The sequence below is a fragment of the Zootoca vivipara genome, chromosome 7 (genome assembly GCF_965207765.1).
Source record: "Zootoca vivipara chromosome 7, rZooViv2.hap1.1, whole genome shotgun sequence".
In the NCBI taxonomy this organism is placed as follows: domain Eukaryota; kingdom Metazoa; phylum Chordata; class Lepidosauria; order Squamata; family Lacertidae; genus Zootoca; species Zootoca vivipara.
In genome coordinates this window covers 20729582-20750337 of record NC_142590.1, presented here as the reverse complement: position 1 = coordinate 20750337, position 20756 = coordinate 20729582, and the positions used below count along the sequence as shown (strand labels likewise).

Sequence of the window (20756 nt, the reverse complement as noted above, 5' to 3'; positions counted from 1 at the left end):
CCTGGCATGCTCTGGTCCATGGGGTGACAAAGAGTCGGACACGACTAAACGACTAAACAAGAACAACTAGGTAGAGCAAGAGTAATGCACAGCAGTTTTTTGGAAATGAAAGCAGTTTACACAAAGCATACAGAAGCCGATTTTCAACCGCAGAAGAAATGCATCCTTTATGCATTCCCCCTTGCCCCCTGGTTTTGTTGTTGTTTTGTCATGGTATGTAATTCTAGTATAAAATCAATTATTCAAGATAAAAGCTAGCAACATTAAAGCGGCCAAATATTCTACTGGAAACTTTTTCATATCAATGACATCATTTCTACTGTCTTCATGTACTGCAGACACCCTGCTCTAATTTGCTCCTGTGCTGGTTGGGGGGGGGAGTTATACATCCTTACAACTCCCATTACTACCAGGAAATAGTCTATTCTTAAAAAAAAAGGTATTGAAGCCTGAAAACTGAACCCCACACTGTCAGGTGGACAGTTATCAGAAACGACCACAGGATTCATATGGGCCTTAGTGTTCAATTTTACATAAACAGCTGCAGGAATGTTTCAAGATTTTAATGGTTCTACATTGTAAGTCTTGAGATAAGCATTATCAGCCTAAATAAGTGAGATTTGCAGGGGGGGGGAGGACATGAAATACATTATGGCTGGTAAGTTGGTCTCCTGATTGTATTCAGGGTAGTGGGGGCAGAAAGCATAAATTAACACTGTCGGGGTTATTTTGCAGAAAGATAGTTTTCATTGACATATTCTCCCCTGCCCTGGATATATATTATCGAAGAGCTATGATACAAAAGAACCCATTACCATCAAAAATTTTAATGAATACCTAAGGGAAGTTTATAAATTACTTGAACACACACAAAAATCAACGTTATTAATGAGAAAAATAATTTGGACAATTGAGCATTGAAAGTTCCTTTGATGTCTCAGCACTCGTTCACATGTTATAAGCATTTATGTGTTCCATATAAAGAATATAGAATTGGGGTGGGACATTTACTATCTCTCTAAGTTACACCCTGCTGGTATGGCCCCGCCCCAGCATCCACACATGTGTGTATGAGCATGATGCGCAGGGACAGACAGGTTAGGCTAGAACAGCACTAGCCGTAACTTAAAATTCCTGCCTGGGGGAATTATGGCAATACGCTTTAAAAGATTAAAAGTACAAGACGCATAGTTAATCATTCTGGTACAACCTGATTCACTGGGTGTGGCACCAGTTCACAGGTTATTTCTGGCAATGTCGCCTACAATGTGCAACTCAGTTACGAACACAATGAGATCCTTTACTCCCGTTTAGGCAGCAAGCCTATACTCCCTTAGGTGGGAGAAATCCGCACTGGACTCGGTAGAATCTACTTCTTAGTACAGTACTGCACATATAAGGTTACACTGCTAATCAAGATGTAGCTCTTGGAAGACCTTTTTTCATTAAAGGGTCTTTAAGTTTCCAGAGAGAGCCAGAAGTTACAATTCTACCAAAGGGCACAATATTGTACTTGGAAGTTTGGTACCAATTTAAAAAAAAAACGTGAGGAGAGCCTGTTGAATCAGACCAATTTCCCATCTAGTCGAGCAAGAGTCTCGCAGCGGCCAACCAGATGCCTGTGGGAACCCCCCCAGCAGAACCCAAGTGCAACAACAAACTCTCTTCCTGAGATTTCCATCATTACTGCCTCCAAACATGGCGGCAGAGAGTAGCCATCATGGCTAGTAGCCTTGAGCATTGTTTTAACTATGGAAAGGCGGCATACAAATAAAATGATGACAATGATGATGATGATGATGATGATGATGACTGACAGCCTTATTGCCTGTGAATTAGCCTAATCCTCTTTTAAAGCCATCCAATCTTTTAAAGCCATCTTATCACTGCTTCCTGTGGGAGTGAATGCCATTGTTTAACTCTCTGAGCTGCTTAAGAAGTACATACTTCCTTTTTGTAGGTTAGACTGACATGGGGACAAAGACACAACAAGAACCCGCCAACAGCATTCGAATAAATGTGGTTAACCTGATCTAAAAACACATGCACGGGGTGTTTTTTGTTTTCCACCTCCACCATTCTGCCCGGACACTGAGGTCCAGCACCAAGGGCCTTCTGGCGGTTCCCTCATTGCGAGAAGCCAAGTTGCAGGGAACTAGGCAGAGGGCCTTCTCGGTGGTGGCGCCTGCCCTGTGGAACGCCCTCCCAACAGATGTCAAAGAGGAAAACAACTACCAGACTTTTAGAAGACATCTGAAGGCAGCCCTGTTCAGGGAGGCTTTTAATGTTTAATAGATTATTGTGTTTTATTTTTCTGTTGGAAGCCGCCCAGAGTGGCTGGGGAAACCCAGCCAGATGGGCGGGGTATAAATAATAAATTATTATTATTATTATATTCACACACAAAACAAAGTTCACCACAGAAAATCAAAAATGTACAATCACAACCTAGGCCAACCCCCAACCTCTCTCAACACTAAAGGAACACAAACAAATAGCAAAGAGAACCTGCACAAGCGACGCTGACACAAAACCCCACACATACATTAAGTAAAATAGAAACATTGCCACCTGACCTCTCCCCACTCACCATTCCCTCCTCCACCTCTTTCCCCCTTTTCTTCCTAATGTCCCACAACGAAAGAAACTGATCTGTAGAAAATGTAACTTGAAAATGAGACATTGCACATACTTTTGTAAACCAATAAATCTTTAATAAAAATATATTTAAAAAGAAGAAGTGTCCCTTTATGTGTTCAGAATCTTCCAACATCATGTAGTGATATGATTTATCCCTTCATACTCACTTATTGGCAATCCATTTTTTTCTAGAAAAATAGGTGATGGTACTCACCATGAAGTTGTTACAGTAAGTGTTACACTTTTAAACAACAACAAAAAGAGGTGCCGGTACTGGGTACCCTTGAGTACCCCCAGGAAAGCACTACTTATTGGCCAGCTAGTGACTGAAGTTTAAGCGAGTGACTGTGTTGAGATATCAGCAAATAATTCTATTTATATTTAAAGAGAACCAATGTTTTATTTTTAGAATTTGAAACACTGTAGAATAATAACCTATTATAGGAGCATGGAGATAATCTTATAGCCAAAGGTAAGTAGCAAAAACAAGGTTCTCTCATGGTAAGCCTCAAAATTCTATAGGCTTATAAAAACCGCATTGAAATAATGACTTGAAACCTGCCGAAACATTGTCTACTTGATGAGGTCTACAAAAATGCCACTTTTCAAACTGATTAGATAATAATTGCCTTCAATACATCAAGTTGAAATGTGCTGAAAACACTTTGACCCTCTATTCTGAGTTATTAAGAAGGTACATAATGTATTACTTTCCCATTTTAGGGAGAGCTATTGATGTTTGCACTCAGGTTTCATCTGGAGCCCATGTTTTCATTGGTTTGGTGAAGTTTTGATCAGTGGTTCAAGTTATTCAGGTTTTCCAGCCCCATTAAAATATATAAAAAAGGTTCTGGAAAAATGTGTTGAACGTGGCTGAAAGCAAAAGTAAAGCTAAAATCCTGCAAGGACGGAAGTGTTTGCAGACAGAGTAACCTAGTAGATGCTATGTCCAATGACTATGTACATACAGTGGCACCTCGGTTTACAAACTTAATCTGTTCCAGCAGTCCATTCCTAAACCGAAACTGTTCTTAAACCGAGGTGCGCTTTCCCTAATGAGGCCTCCCGCCGCCAGTGCCCTTCCACCGTTCGGATTCCGTTCTTCGACCGAGGTAAAGTTCACAAACCGGGACACTACTTCGGGTTTTGTGGAATTCGTAAACCGAATCATTCGTAAACAGGACTGTTCTTAAACCAAGGTACCACTGTATCATGAAAAACTGTATCACAGTGTGGTACACTGGTTACAAAAGGGTTCATCAACCTTTCCGGGTCCGTGGAAACATTTGGAAACTTGACAAAGTGTCGTGGGAGAACCACACCTACAATAGACACACATGCATGCAACCCACTCATACAGCATCCATATATATACGCCCACATCCCATAGAGAACGCCACACTCAGAAGTTCCTCTCCCCAAGGAAAGTTTGCCAAGAGAAATTGCCAATCTCTTCCAGTATTTTGCCAATCTCTTCCAGTATTTAATTTCACAAACATGTAGTTTGCCAATCTCTTCCAGTATTTAATTTCACAACATGTGAGGAGAGAGAATGACCGCGACAATGCATGCATGTGAGATAGAATCAAGGACCTGGAAGGGACACATAGGGAATCTCTGTGCAATGGAGGAATCTAAACTAAAGCATACATGACAGATGGCCATCCAACCTCTGTTTGTTTAGTTGCTCAAGAAATCAAATCACTAGAGGTGCCCACACCCCACACCAGTGCCAGATTTACATACAGTATAAGCTAAACAAGCTATAGCTTACGCAACACTCTCTTGCCCCCCCCCCCCAAAAAAAAAATTAAATGGAAAAAACACTGGATGTACATTTCCTAAATATAAGATAAAGAAAACAAATAAAATAAAACCAACATGCAGCAGCAGTGTTTTGTGTTGTGTGTGGACCTATTAGGTCCATAAATTACCATATAGCATATATTCAACACAGAAAACAGTGAAAATTTGTTGTCGACAAAGGACAGCTGGTCATATAAAGGGCCCCATTATCTTCAGTAGTTTAGGGCCTCATCAAACCTAAATCCGGCCCTGCCCACAATCCACACTCTCAAACTATGACCTACATTGAACACCAACTCTGCCCTACACTGAGATCCCCAACAGCACCCCTAAAACACTGTTCCACACTGAAACTCATATACATCCTGCAACACACTGAAGCCCACCACATACCACCTTAGCAACACAGGGCTCAGTTGCTTCATAAAGTAATACAGGACCAGTACTATGTGGGACCATCTCTGCTGGTCCCAGACACTCCATCTAAATTTGGGCATGAGTGCATGCAGGGAAAGCTATAAGCAAGTCCAATTTGTGACACTGCGTAACATCACTGCTGATCACAGGCTATGTCTGTTAAGGCAGGTGACCCAGAGTGGTGAAGGGTCCCAAAGTCCCAGGGGTCTCCTTCCACTAATCCTTCCCAGAGATTGGAAGCAAGGTGGCAAAGTGTTCCCACAGCCCTTTGCCAGGACTGTTTGTGCAGGTGGTATCTGGTCACTCCCTCTGTTACCGTTGTTCTCCCCTCCCTTCTCTTCTTAGAAAGTTCCTGGAAGAGGATTGACAAAGTGGAGGCATTTCCTCTCCTCCTACAAATTCCACCCAAGTTGCTATAGCCAGGTAAAAAGTAGAACCCTGAGTGCCAGTGACTGGACTGGTTGGGGGCAAGTATTTGCAACTGATACCAGTGTTGAGACAGGAAGCTGCCTATATATGATTCCAGGTTTCCACAAAATGAAGCATGTTCAAACAAGAACCCCAAAACATTTCATTTCTGTTTCTGGCACTGGTCATTGCAATTTGTTGTGCAGCTCTTTTTAGCAATTTTTTATACAGTATTAAGGAAAACACAATTTTCTTTCTACGATAGCAAAGACTTATGTACGCCTTTGGCTGCTCTACCACATTTCCTTTTTCATCTGTGTAGCATGCCAAGTACAGGAATCAAAGTGCAAAGGTAATGTAATAAAGTAATACATTACCTTTTACCTAGAAGAGCTTTCTTCTAACTATGCTATGCCAGCAGGGAAATGAGCGTACAGATTTATGCATCAGAACAGTGCACACAGACACTTGCCCACAACTGCAAATTCCTTCAACGCTTTCTTCTGGGAATATTTTGTCCTTGTTGGGTACTTACTACTCTCCAAAAACCTCTCTTGTGATGCTTCTAAAACACTTTTAAAAGCTAGGAAAACAATGTGCTAAAATACACAAACCACTGTAACAAGGACTGTGAGCCAGCTAAAGAAAAACTTTAAGTCAATTGACTGAGTTTAGTCAATGGATAAAATCTCAATAAATTTACATACAACAAAAATAGTTCTAAATAAAAGCAAAGCTTTCTTTTTCAGTGATTTGCACATGTCCACAACAAACACATTTTCTCTCGTACATGAAGGAATGGCTCTTTCAAGACAGCACTTGCCACCTGCTGTTCTTATAAGTACTTGCATTATGAATTGACTGGGAGCACATTTTTAGTTGATCAAACTGTTCTGAATCATTTATTCTAACTGATTAATGAAAAAGTTGCAGTCCTGACTATAATAACTTGACTCTCACCCCAAATGTATTATCTTCCCCTTTTTCATGTTCTCTCTTTGTATTCCACTGCACAATACTGTACAACCTTTGGGCTACAGTGCCACAGATTTATGCAACATTAAGCCACAGGAGCGAACAGTAGGCCTTTGTGCAAGTTATGTTCTAAGACCTCTGTGCTAGTCAAGTCTCATGATATTCTTTTGGGAGAGACTGTGAAAGGAAGAAAATGCAGGAGTGCTTTTCAGCACTACAAAGAATCTCGCTACTAGCCCAGAAAATATGGTGACTGAGAGTGGATGCTGAGGCCAAACAACAGGGGAGACCACAGTTGCATTCATGGCCTGCAGGTATACTACCCCAAAGAACCTGACTGCAAGGAAGAGAATTCTGGACTAGATGGACCTTGGGACTGCATCCGCACATAACACTAAGCCAAATCATGACTAGTGTAAATGTATGGGGTTTGTAGGGAGGTGATTGCAGCCACTTTGCTCCTCTCCAGTCCTCTTAGCTTACATTGACTGAATGTGCCATAAAAAAAAATCCTGGATCATGGTTAAGCTCTCTCCTCCTTAACCATGAGCAGTAGTTGAGGTTTGCTTTTAGTTGCAGGTAGTGACTGAGGAAAGAGCTTAACCACAATCCCAGGTTTGCACAACATGCAAAGCCAAACCTTGGCTTAGCTATCAAGGCTTAGTTATTAGGTTATAAAGCCCTTATAAACAACCTATGAGATTGTTCCACCCTACATGTGACCATGCAACCACTTTGATTGGCAGAATGGGCACTACTGCAGGTGCTACATAGCACCCGTTCTGCATTTGTAAGAACTTGATTGTTTAGTGCAGTGCCGTGGCACCCTGGGGTGCCTTAAATGATGATCAGCGGTGTCACAGGCATCCCTGGCCTCTGTCCCTCTTTCCTTCCCTCCCTCCTCTGATTCCCTCTTGCATCTCTGCCTGCAAAAGGCTTGCACAGCTGTTTGTTGCAGCAGCCCTTGGCTACAACCTTCCCAGGTGAATGGTGCTGCTGGGCTGGCCAGGGGGCCTCGGTGTTGGGAATGGACAGAAAAGCCCCAGGCCCTATGGGGCAGTGTGAGGAAGCACCTGTCTTTGGGGCGGGAGGCAGCTCAGAGACCAGGGGAGAGGAAAGGAGGCTGAGGGAGTACTCCACACGGAAGGGTATTTGAGAAAGGGTGAGAGGCTGCCAGCTGTGCAGTAAAGGGATGACATAACTGGGCTCCCAAGCCTCACAGGGGTGCCGCAGTAAGAATGTACATGTACAGAATGTACAGTGTACTCTACTTACGAATTTAATGCGTTCCGAACGCACATTCGTAAGTCGAAAAAAATTGTAAGTCAAATCCCATAGGAATGTATTGGGAGAGGCTTCCGGTTGACCACGCCATCTTGCTCAGACGGGGGTCCGCACAGCGGAGCGGACCTCGGCGCTTCAGAGGTGGAGGGAATCGTTCCAGCGAAGCGAAACCTCCTTAAAAGCCCCAAATCGAGCTTTTTGGGGACAGATTTTGCCTGGCGGCGCCAAAAGCGGGCTCTCTCCTCCCCGGATCGGCTTTGTTTAAGCCCCCGAGAGCGAGGAGGTGAACCGCGGCGGACAGGCTGACATTGCTGCTCTGAGAGTGCGAAGCTGCGAGTCTGGGAAGTGGAGGTGGCCAATTCTTCAAAGAACATTCAGCAAATGAATAGACTGTGAGTAATTTGGATTCTTTGGAATGTAAATTAAGGCAACAATTTGGACCTGGGAGAGAGGGGAAAAGAGGAAGCCACCCCCCCCCTACGGTAACATAAGAGACAGTAAACAGAAACCCGAAGCCGTAAACAGAAGATTTCAACTTAAAAGGATTCCTCAAAGGCATCAAAGAGAATCTCCCCTAAATGCAGGGTAAAAGGGGAGAGAGACTGTGGTTGTGATTGCCCTGCAGAAAGAAGTTAAGACTAAGAAAGACCTTTCTGTTCCTCGGGAGCCGGCAGCCCAGACAATCCAGTGAGTTGATCAGGATTTATAGTTAAATTCTATTTCTATCTTTATCTCTGGACTTTTTGGAAATTCTTTTTTGGTTTATATACTTTTGAAATGTGAGTTCGAACTTTATTTTTAAGAATGCAGCCAGCTTGTTAAAATGGAGTCGAGAAAATAGACTGCGATTATATTCCACCCCATGTGACAAGTTTTGACCTTGACAGGACTGAACTATGTCAACAAAAAGGTACCCGCCTGAGTTTCAGCGGACTGTTTTGACCTTAATGTGGGAAGCAAGAATAGAACTATGTCAAGAGGAGACACAACGGCAAGTGTTACAGCAACAATTCCAGATGATGATGGCAGAATATGATTTCTTAGAAGATGAAGCTTTTGAAACTGAAGAAGACGAATGTGAGAATGACAATGATGAGGACTGTGATGACTTAACACAAAATGAAGCCCATCACGAAAAAAATGATGATTTTACTCTACAAAAAGTTGGATGGAGTGCCTCCCCTTCGAGGGGGGCACGATTGGACTTACTGGAACTCCAGAATGACCACAGGGAAGAAGGAAAAATTAAGCAGAGAAGAGAAGAAGCTCAGGGGTCTGATATGGAGGCCTGGATGGCAAAAGACTGTAAACAGGGGGTGGGGTGAAGGGAAAGTGAAGTTGTGATTGTAAGGATGGGTTAATAGGACTATAACTGGACTGCTGACTATGGAACTTGCTGGATTGGTGGGGTGGAGCCAGTACTCGGGGGGGGTGTAAGGTTAGTTTGGGAATAATTATAGGTTTAAAAAGTGAATTGATTCTGGAAAAAGGTGAAAATATGGAGGCCTATAGAGGGGTAAAAATTAGGCACGGGAAGAAAAAATGGGAGTTTGATTTCTCAGTGATTGGACAATAGGCGAAAATGATAATAGTTAGTTTATAAGTGGTACAAGATATAAAGGTGTATGTTATAAAATATGAACTATGAAACTGTTGAAGATGATAAATAAGGGAGGAAAACCGGGGAAGGGGGGAGGGTGGGGAAGCCCACAAAATATGGTTTAACAATTATGAATTTAACAATTATGATGAATTTTTTTTTGTCTTTTTTCCTTTTTGTCTTTTTTTTTCTTCTCTTTTTTCTCTTTTTCTCTTTTTGTATTTTCTTTTTTTTTTGGTATGACAATAGATGGTTGGATGGATGAACTCCTGCGTACTGCCCTGGTTCACTGGAGCTCCCTGGTGGCAGGGGGGGGCTTCGGGGGCAGGGGAGGGGGAGGAGGACAGAAACCCAATCATAAAATGGACCACTTCTGACTGTTCACCTGCGTGGGATACTTCTGTGGCAGGGGAGGACCCATGGAGGGGGGTGGGAAGAAGGTGGAAAAGGTGTATATGTATGTACCATCTTTTGTAATTTGTAAAATCAATAAAAATTATGTTTAAAAAAAAAAAAGGAATGTATTGGGAGAAAAAAATTGTAAGTCGAAGCAACCCTATCTAAAAATTCACAAGTAGAAAAAATCCTATCTAAACAGCATCCAAGATGGCGGACGGAGCTCCATTCGTAAGTAGAAACATTCGTAAGTAGAGTTAATTGTAAGTAGAGGTACCACTGTAGTTGTCAAGGGAGCCATGGACTCAAAAAGGTTGAAAACCTCTGGTTTAGTGTGACAGCACCTGTACTTTGTAACTCCCTGCCTATTGACACCAATGAGTGACAATCACTGCACTCTATTCAGCGCCTGAAAGCACATCAAAGTGCAAGTAGATAAATAGGTAGTGCTCCGGCGGGAAGGTAAATGGCGTTTCCGTGCTCTGCTCTAGTTTCACCAGAAGCGGCTTAGTCATGCTGGTCACAGGACCCGGAAAAACTGTCTGCGGACAAATGTCCGCTCACTCGGCCAGTAAAGCAAGATGAGCGCCGCAACCCAAGAGTCATTCACGACTGGACTTAACCCCCCCCCCAAAAAAAACTTTTGTGTCTGGATTATTTTCACTTTTTGAAATATGGTAACCCTAAACAGTTTGATCTTTACGTGGAACATCTAGCACTAATGCAGGCATGGGAAAACCTTTTCAGCTGAAGGGCAAAATTCCCGCATAAAACCCTTCTGGGAGGGAATGGCTTTGACTCTTACCTTTGTATAGTAGGTTACATTCCGGACACACAAAAGTCAGGTTTACACGCACAGACATGCTCCATTCAGGCAAGCAATGGATAGTATGGATAGTTCAAGGACACATTCCATTTCAAGGACCATCACTCAAGGAGGGTGTGAAGGCAGTGAGGGGGTTATGGCCATAGAAGAGGGTACACATGCCAAGGAGAGATCATGGCCTAGGGAGGGTCCTGAGGGCCAGACACACAACCCCGAGGCTCCCCACCCCTTTTCTAGTGAAATGAAAGACCCAATGGCTTCAGAAAGCATGTAACCTGCAAACATTCAAGGACATATACACTGCAATGCTACTATTTACAGGCCAGTCACAACAGTATTTCTCAGGTTGTCTGCCCTCAACTTTCACCTTGTTCCCCCAACGCTATTGGGGCAAAGAGTAAAGTGTATTGAATGACTCATGTTCACCAATATCAAACTTCCTACACTGTAATAACCAAGCAAAATTCCTTTCAGTAGGGGAAAGGTCAATACGCTTGCTTGAGTTTGCATCACCATTTTAACACCTACAGAACTCTGTAATCATGATCAAACTCTTGTCAGGAGAGTTGGTAATATAGACTATAAAGCCCTTTACAATAAATTGCACAATATCCTAATCAAAGTCAACATCAAATTGGGATGAAACATTGTAAGCAAATGGATTAATTAAAACAGGTGTCCTAATGTAGGCACCTACAAATCTTTTCACCAGTAACAAGTGTCTCTTTTCTCCAGCAATAAGGACAACAAACAACACACATCCTTTCCTCCTAAGCTGTTTCTTATCTTCTTCAAGGGAGAGAAGATCCCACATGTCTCTCTACACCTTTGTGTCAGGTAAACAAAAGTTTAGTGTTATGGGCAGCTGTTGTCCTTCTGCTGCAGAAAAGGTGTTTTCTTTCTAACCCTGAATCCAGACCAATAATTTGTAGATAGTGTGGTAGGGATACTAAAGGCCTGGTGTTGTTGTTGTTGTTTAGTCGTTTAGTCGTATCCGACTCTTCGTGACCCCATGGACCATAGCACGCCAGGCACTCCTGTCTTGCACTGCCTCCCGCAGTTTGGTCAAACTCATGTTCGTAGCTTCGAGAACACTGTCCAACCATCTTGTCCTCTGTCGTCCCCTTCTCCTAGTGCCCTCAATCTTTCCCAACATCAGGGTCTTTTCCAAGGATTCTTCTCTTCTCATGAGGTGGCCAAAGTATTGGAGCCTCAGCTTCACGATCTGTCCTTCCAGGGAGCACTCAGGGCTGATTTCCTTAAGAATGGATAGGTTTGATCTTCTTGCAGTCCATGGGACTCTCAAGAGTCTCCTCCAGCACCATAATTCAAAAGCATCAATTCTTCGGCGATCAGCCTTCTTTATGGTCCAGCTCTCACTTCCATACATCACTACTGGGAAAACTGGTAAGGCTCCCTAATCTTAGATTTGACAACTTGGGTTCATTATTACTTTGACAGGAAATAGCCATTTTCGGTATTATAACTGCCACTCAGCAGTTCATTTTCACTATTTATGCCTCACAATATACCGATTTAATATACTTTAAGATGGACACACACACACAAACACACTCGACTTGGTACCTCACAATCCCTAAATAAAAAATTATATCCACAATTTCTTAGAAAACTTACCCATATCTTTACTAACTCATGATAAGAAAACCTTTTTAGTTTGTCCCATCTCCCTAGAAGAAATTGACTGTTATTAAACAATTAAAACCACATAAAGGCTCAGGACCTGATGGCTTCACTTCCAAGTTTTATAAACAGTTCAAAGAAATATTATTACCATATATGGTCTGCCTATTTAACAACCTAATAAGGGAACCACTTCCCAAAACATGGCACCACTCCAAGATTGCAGCTATCCTAAAACCATTTGAAAACCAGCAGAAAGCCGAGAAAACCCCATCTAAACCGCAACGGTTTTCCTTTCGGGTGTCAAAAAAAACATAAGTGTGTGACCATTTTTTTTATTTGTAACTCGAAATTTCCTAAGTCGAGTACTTCGTAAGTCGAGGGACCACTGTATTTTTGCACAAACAAATAGCCCCAGACGAAGCTGGTTTTGTCCCCCATTGAAACATCACTGAACCAATCAGAAAACTTTTAAACATAATCAAATGTAGTATGGACAACTTCCCCACTGATAGTCATAGCCTTGGACATTCTCAAGGCCTTTGACTGCCTAGAATGGGACTACTTGCTGGCAGTTCTATCTAAATTGCAATTTGACCCAAAATTTATACACATTTTGAAACAGAGACACTCTGCATCTTCTGCCACAGTAAGAATAAACACACACACAGCTTTATTGCAGTCCATAGACACAAAATACACAGTACAACAATAGTATATATCAACAGAATAAGCAAAATAAATTCAACCTTGGTAGGGATTTGACAGGGAACAAAGAAAGGCTGTCTACCCTCTACCTTTTTGTTCATCCTAGCTTTAGAACCATTAGCTATATGCCTCTGAATACCACCAGACATTAAGAGTCCAAACTGAAAAACAAAACTGCATGATCAGGCTATTTGCTGATGATTTAATTATTATGACCCACCTGACCCATTGAACACGGGAGCAGATATACTTCAAGAGCTTAATAACTTTGCAACACTAACAGGCCTGCAGGTTAACTTCTCAAAATCAGAAGCTTTATGCTTCAATGTACCACCTAAGATCCAAAAAGCATTCACAGAACACACAGGCATTAGACTCTGTCACACAAAGCTTACGGTAGCTATTTAGGAAAAATTGCAACAAGAAACCTTAGTAGACTGTATTCACAAAACAACCCCCCCCCCCAAATATGGCAGACAATTCTTCAAAATTTGAAAAAAATAGAGCAAGGCCCATTTTACCCTCAGAAACAGTTTAGCAATAGTAAAAATGATGATCCTACCAAAACTGTGATTTCTATTCCAATGACTCCCACTTTGGATTCCACTCAACCAGATACGAAAGTGGCAGGAAAAAAAAATTCATTAATTTTTTTCCTGCAAGAGACTCAGAATAAATGCCAAACTCCTGTACCTCCCCACAGTGGAAGGAGGCTGTGGTATCCCAAACCTGGAACTATATTTTATTGCTAACCAAGTAAGACATGCCATCCACTTTATTTTAGATGATACCTCAAGCAATGGGTCCAATTGGAAACAGAACTAATTGAGGGAATTAGTTCTCCGCTTTTCCTGCCTTTGTTTTTGATTAAGTCAATTCACAAACCAAGAACTTATACAATGACCACTAATAATGAACCATATGTTGTAGATATTACTGTAAATTTATTATGCTATTTTTGTGATATACAAATGGCATGAGAATATTTGGTCTATTTATTCTTCCTATGTTTATTATCATTGTTCCTATGTTCCTTGTTTATGAAACCCAATTAAATGTTATTTAATAATAAAATAATAATAATAATACAGTGGAACCTCGGTTTATGAACACCTCGGTTTACGAATTTTTGGTTTACGAACGCCGCAGACCCATCTGGAACGGATTAATTCACTTTCCATTACTTTCAATGGGAAAGTTAGCTTCAGTTTATGAATGCTTCAATTTATGACCAGACTTCCGGAACCAATTACATCCATGCTTTGGGTTAAGTACACTTCAGGTTGAGTACTCTGCGGACCTGTCTGGAACAGATTAATCCACTTTCCATTACTTTCAATGGGAAAGTTCGCTTCAGTTTATGAACGTTTCAGTTTATGAACAGACTTCCGGAACCAATTGTGTTCATAAACTGAGGTACCACTGTAATAATTTGTTAGCTTCTAAAAGCAGAAGGGTTTCAGTTACTGAAGAGAGGATGTAAACAAGTATATGACAACCTACTTTGGACTTTGTATTACAACATCTGATTGCATGTTATTTCAGTTTGGCACTTAAATCAGCTTGGCAAACTGGCTCTGGTGTAGAAATAAGGTTATTTTATTCAAGCAAATGTTCATATAAGTAAACACTACTTGCAAATGGGAGGTAATGGGACTAGTTTTATGCTATACCAGGATATACAAGGTTACCACATGGCATTTATAAAGAATATAGATATGTTTCAGCTTCTACAGGCGAGACAAGAAAGTTTAAACGTATGAGTTAAAAGCAAACTTAACTTTTTCATGGACTTGCAAAGTGCTTCATCAAGCTTACTACATCTGCCTCAGTTTTCAATATTCTTATTAGTTTATTTCATAAAATCTATACGCCGCTTGATTATGAAAAACCCCCTCAAAGATAAATAAATAAAATACCGTGCTTAAAAGCATACTAAAGTTAAAATACTAAAACAGATTAAAATCACCACAACTTTCTAGGCATCTAGGTGGGCTTATCTAAACAAGAATGTTTTTAGCAGGTGCTGAAAAGAGTACAGTGAAGACACCTGCTTGATCTAAATAGGCAGGGAGTTCCAAAGTGCTAAGTGCTGCCACACTAAACAATTGAGTTCTTACAAATGCGGAACAGGTAGTATGTGGCACCTGTAGTAGTGCCAACTTTGCCAATCAAAGCAGTTGATTGGGCCCATGTGGGGTCCCAAGTTGCAAAGGGCTTTATATACTACCGATAATAGTAACACATTGAACTTGGCCCAGTAGCGAATCGGCAACCAGTGCAGATCTCTGAGCACAGATGTTATATGCTGATAAGGCCTCTCTCCTGTGATGCTGCAGCATTCTGCACTAACTGCAGCCTTCTGATCAAGTGCAAGGGAAGCCCCACACAGAGCACATTGCAGTAATCCAGTCTTGAAGTAACCAACTACTGTGTAAATTTCTGGGCAGAAATTATGTCACTTTATTGATATGTATTAACACTTATTACGGTGCCGGCACTCAAATATTAAATAGTAATACAGTACTATCTTCATAAAGGGACCCGGGTGGCGCTGTGGTTAAACCACTGAGCCTAGGGCTTGCCGATCAGAAGGTCGGCGGTTCGAATCCCTGCGATGGGGTGAGCTCCCGTTGCTTGGTCCCAGCTCCTGCCAACCTACCGTAGCAGTTCGAAAGCACGTCAAAATGCAAGTAGATAAATAGGAACCGCTACAGCGGGAAGGTAAACGGCGTTTCCATGTGCTGCTCTGGTTTGCCAGAAGCGGCTTTGTCATGCTGGCCACATGACCTGGAAGCTATACGCCGGCTCCCTCGGCCAATAATGCGAGATGAGCGCGCAACCCCAGAGTCGGTCACGACTGGACCTAATGGTCAGGGGTCCCTTTACCTTACTATCTTCATAACAAGTCCACAGTTCCTTCTTTTGCATCCCACACTTAATCATACATACACAGTAAGATATCTTACATTAGTCACACCCAGAGTAGACCCATTAAAGTCAATGGACAAGTCAACAATAATAACGATAATAATAATATTAATAATTATTATTTATACCCATTCATTTCAGTGGGTCTACTCTGAGTATGACTAACATTGGACATCACTCACATACTTATAAGTTTATTTTTTATCATTTGAAATACTTATAATCAATAATGAAGCAAACATGATAAGCATTGGGCAGTGAGCAAAACCCATCCCTGCTACAACACTTTGCCAGTAATTTTGCCACTCCTGGCATATGTTGTAAGTCAGTTACAACAATGCACACCAGCATCCAAAAAGGCGTTATCGCCTTCTCAAATACTGTAATTTACTGTGACAATGCTATCTTCTTCTTAAGATCACTTTGGCCAAACCCTACGCCAAAGGATAAATGGACATAAATCTGACATCAGGAACCAGAAGACAGAAAAACCAGTAGGAGAACACTTCAATCTCCCAGGACATTCTATACAAGATCTCAAAGTAGCTGTCTTACTACAAAAGAATTTCAGAAATAGACTGGAAAGAGAAGTTGCTGAATTGCAACTTATCACCAAGCTCAAAACCATGGAGGGACCTGGTTTGAACAGAGATATCGGGTTCTTATCTCATTATACATGATAAGCGATCTTCAGCCATCTCAACCCTTGCTTTTTCATGCAAAACCATTTGCAGTCGTTTGCGGTCATCAACAGCTATCAGTCAGTCAATCACCCATTTCCACCACCCTTCTGAGTGATCCCCCCTCCCCATCCCCACCCCTCCCCACCCCTTCTCTACATAAGTGCCTGGAAACTTCCATTTCACTGTATCTGAAGAAGTGTGCATGCACACGAAAGCTCATACCAAAATAAAAACTTAGTTGGTCTTTAAGGTGCTACTGAAGGAATTTTTTTATTTTATTAAGATCACTGTCTAACTCTATAGGAAATTTGTTCCTAAAGGAACAAGACACATGGACATCAGTTTTTTGTGTATCACGGTGATGTACCAGGGGGCAGGGATGGGGATTGTTTAAGGTCTTAAGTGTTTCACTTTCAAAAGATGGCTACTATTTGGCTACTATTGTATTTTAACATTGGATAAAATATTGTTCATAGCATATCAATATATAATACTTCTCTTGAAACATTGCCTTATGGACTGTACCTCAAGACAACATAGTATTGTGCAAAATATACAATGTATAATGACATAAAAGCATTTTGAAATATAATAAAACTGATCATTGCCCAATAGTTTTGAACCTTTTGCATCAATTGCATCCAAACTTTCTCCCAGGCTTTGGCAGTCTACAACAGGCATCCCCAAACTGCAGCCCTCCAGGTGTTTTGGCCTACAACTCCCATGATCCCTAGCTAACAGGACCAGTGGTCGGGGAAGATGGGAATTGTAGTCCAAAACATCTGGAGGGCCAAAGTTTGGGGATGTCTGGTCTACAATAATGTTTGCTATTACTTTGTTGTCAAAACTTTCTGTGCCTCTGTTTTCTGGTATAATATATTTGTGTCTTTAACAATGTTGTAAATTAATTGGAGATCGTTGGATAACAAGTGACAATAAGAAAGAAAGAAATGACACACACATGATGTAGATATGAGTGAGTCTATCTTTTAGATCTATCACTCTGATTATGCACACATACAACTTTGACTATTATCTTATTATCCCAGCTATGGCAGCTGCCAACCTGCATACCATATATAAATATTAGTCCTTGTTTATCCCAAGCTGCATTCCACCACCACCCCAAACATTTTGGATGTCTCCTAGGCTGAATACATCTGCCAAGTCATTCTTCAGAATATTCATAAGGGAATTAAAATCCAGAATCACAGCCGTTCCCCTTTGAACTCATGCATGCTTACACACTGTCTTTACATTCTGCACACACACTCCTTGTGCTTCTGCAACTTTCTCTTTGGGAAATCTTGCCCTGGGCAATTTAGATAAATGAAATTACAGGAGAAAATCCAGAGCTACCTGTGCTTTATGAAGGCTAACTAACAAGTGCCCATAAGGCAATGCACATGCCTCAGGTCACAGTGCTCCCCATATCCAAAGAAAAGTATAGTCGTCTTTGTTTCCTGAATAAAAGGGAACCTTCGGAGCAAACTTCAGTAGCATCCAGGGGGGAGAAATGGGGTCTCCGTCTACTAACAGCATTGCAAAGCTTAATTCCCTTCTCAGCTGAACATTAAGTGTTACCATCTCTTTAAGTAGGACTTCTTTAAATAGTGTGACAGGCAGAAGTTCAGCAAATAGTTACATTTTGTGCAGTGAAACGGCAAGGAATTCAAAGCTTCAGCCCCACAAATTGACCCAGCTTGCCAGTTGCTGTCACAGTCACCAAAGCAGTGCATGTGAAGATATTCTGGCACTCTAAAATGCTATGTAAACACCAATTATTTATATTACGTTCTCCTATACGCCAATCTCTCAGATGTTTGAATGCAGCCAAGGGTCTAGTGTACCACTAGATATCATGGGCTACAACTTCCAGCACTCACAACCCTTGTCTGCGAGGACCAGGACTGATGGGTGTCAGGAGCCCAACAACATCTAGTACAGGCATCCCCAAACTGCGGCCCTCCAGATGTTTTGGCCTACAACTCCCATGATCCCTAGCTAACAGGACCAGTGGTTGGGAAAGATGGGAATTATAGTCCAAAACATCTGGAGGGCCGAAATTTGGGGGTGCCTAATCTAGTACCTATCCCAGATAAGAGACACAGTATCGTTAAGATAACACAAACTGGGGGGGGGGGAGCTGTTGCACAGCACCTGTTTTGCAGGTCTACCTGCCGCAACAGGTGTGCCATCGGACCCTCGATACCTGTGCAACAGGTGCAATGTGCGGAAGGTGTGCCATTTCTAACCATCCCCGAGAAAGGAAGAGCCACGTTCTTTCCCAGGTTGAAACCCTCCACGTAAAAGGATCTCAAGGTAACAAAGAGGGCATAGAAAGATTTCGGAGCCCCTGGGCAAAGCAACAGTGCGGTTTTGACTCGGTCGATATGGAAGAGTTTCTGAATGTTCATTAAAAATGCCACGCCTACGGAGTCTCCCTTTGTTTCCCACCCCCTCTCGACCTTAAATCACCCCCTCGACTACCGGGGGCCGCTTTATTCACCCCAACCCTTCCTTTTATCCTGTCGGCGGAGGAGGCAGCCGGGAACTTACTCTCTCGGCTGCCCCCTACACACACCCCACACCCAAAGCCCCCGCCCCCCCCCCATGAATCTCCCCCGACTGACCCGTGCAGGGCGGCCGCTTTCCTCCGCTTGCTGAGCAGGCAGAGCACCGCGCAGGCGGCGGCAGTGGCGCCGGCCATGGTGGAGTAGCGCGCAGTGAGGAACTTGCTGTAGGCGGCCATGGCGGCAGAGGCGACGGCAAGCGCAGCCCGAGAAGCAGCAGCGGCGGCAGCCGACCGGGGAAGAGGCTCGCCACAGCGCGGAGGATGCCGGGGGGAAAGAAAGAGGCGGCGCCTGTCAGCTGAGGGGTAAGGCGGCGGTGGCGGCTGAGGCCCTGCCCTTGCTCTTACTCCTCTCCAGGCCCGCCTCAGGCCCGACTCCTCCTTACACCACCGCGGTTGGTTGGAGCTGAGCGAGAGGTGCCCGGCCTGGTTAAGCGCAACAACGGCAAGCGGCCTCTGAGGGAATAAGAGCGCTTGCGCTGGGGCCTAGCAAGTCAAGCTCGGTCGCCTCTACTCAGGCCGTTATAGACGGGTCGTGTCTTGTACGAAGGATGTCAGTTCTTTAACCCCCCCCCCCCCACAATATTTTAGTGAAGTGTGTTCTTTTTTAGTGAACCTATGGCCCTTCCCATTGTTGTGTGTGTGGTTGTTGTTGTTTTGGACTCCAACTCCCGGCAGCCCCAGCTAGAATGGCCAGTTGTGGGGCATGACGGGAGTTGTAGTCGCAACAGCTGGAAGGCTTGCAAGTTTCCACCTTCCCAGGGTTTATGGTGCGAGGTGGGAACTTTAGAGCGGGCGCCCGCCGTTATGGACAAGCAAAATCAAATGCCCATTGTTGTGTGACAGGTGGGTTTGTGTGTATGGATGCCTTTTATATTGCGCGGGCACATACATCTTTACCATGTGTCTTTACACTTGCACCTTCCTGTGGCATCCCTATGAAGACAAATACTGTAGTTGTTAACTCCCATTTTGAAAGCTGTACTGTATATCTATCCTGTTTTCCCCCCTCCCACCCCAGACACATTATACCTTACAGTTGCACAACAAGATAGGCTCAGTTAAGGTTAAATAAGAGATCCAGCTTGTTCTACAAGTTTCTCTTCTTTCTTCAGGTTTGCAGTCTTGCAAAATGAATAACTGGGCTAGTTAGTCTTTCTTGTTTAGCAGGAAAGGCAGTTCCAAGGCTCCCAAGATTTTCAAGGGTAACTGTAGTTGCTTAAGACCCCATTCATTTCATTTTATTTCAGTTTTTAATTTGTGCACCACCTTTCTGTATTGCTATAAACAAGGCAGTTGACAACAAAATATACAGCAAAGATCTCACACATCTTATAACAATCTGATCCAATACAAATAGGTCAAAATGGAAAATGTGACTTTAAAATAAGCAACTTATATCAAATAGGGTAATCTGCAATAACCCATTGGAATATAATAGCACACAACAATATTAACTCTAAGAATATCAAAGAATAATAATTAAACAGATAATCACTGCCAACAGTTTCAATTAATATTACTAAACTATGAGCAATAAAATAACAGTAAAGTCACAATATGTAAAATAACACAATACTTTTAAAAATCATGTTAAAATACCATACAGTACTGAGTAACAAGATAACTTACAAAATAAATTTAATTTAAAAAAAATCTGAACTCTCCAGCCACTTCTGCTGTTCTTAAAGCCATGGCTTGGTAGAGGCTGTTGCTCAGTTGGTCTTAGTTAACGGTGTGGGAGGCTCTTTTTCCCTTCTTCACACTAACTGAGGGTGTTGGCAGGATGCTAGGGCAGTTGTAGCCGTTAAAGTGAGACAGCTGTTATGGCTAGTCATATATCCCAGCCTCTCTTGGATTGTTGTA

General features: G+C 42.5%; 1 protein-coding gene across 2 annotated transcripts in view; it reads right to left on the bottom strand.

Annotated features, from left to right (window-relative positions):
* The window catches only part of ABCD3 (ATP binding cassette subfamily D member 3), a 49071-nt gene extending 29539 nt beyond the window's left edge, over positions 1–19532 (bottom strand). The window contains exon 1 of one of the 2 annotated variants that reach the window (XM_035121923.3): positions 18952–19532. In XM_035121923.3, coding sequence (XP_034977814.2) covers positions 18952–19070 — 119 coding nt within the window. In that variant the 5' untranslated portion in view covers positions 19071–19532. The remainder of the gene's footprint in view (positions 1–18951) is intronic. The other variant, XM_035121924.3, reaches the window with a different exon arrangement.
* Positions 19533–20756: the final 1224 nt, after the last annotated feature.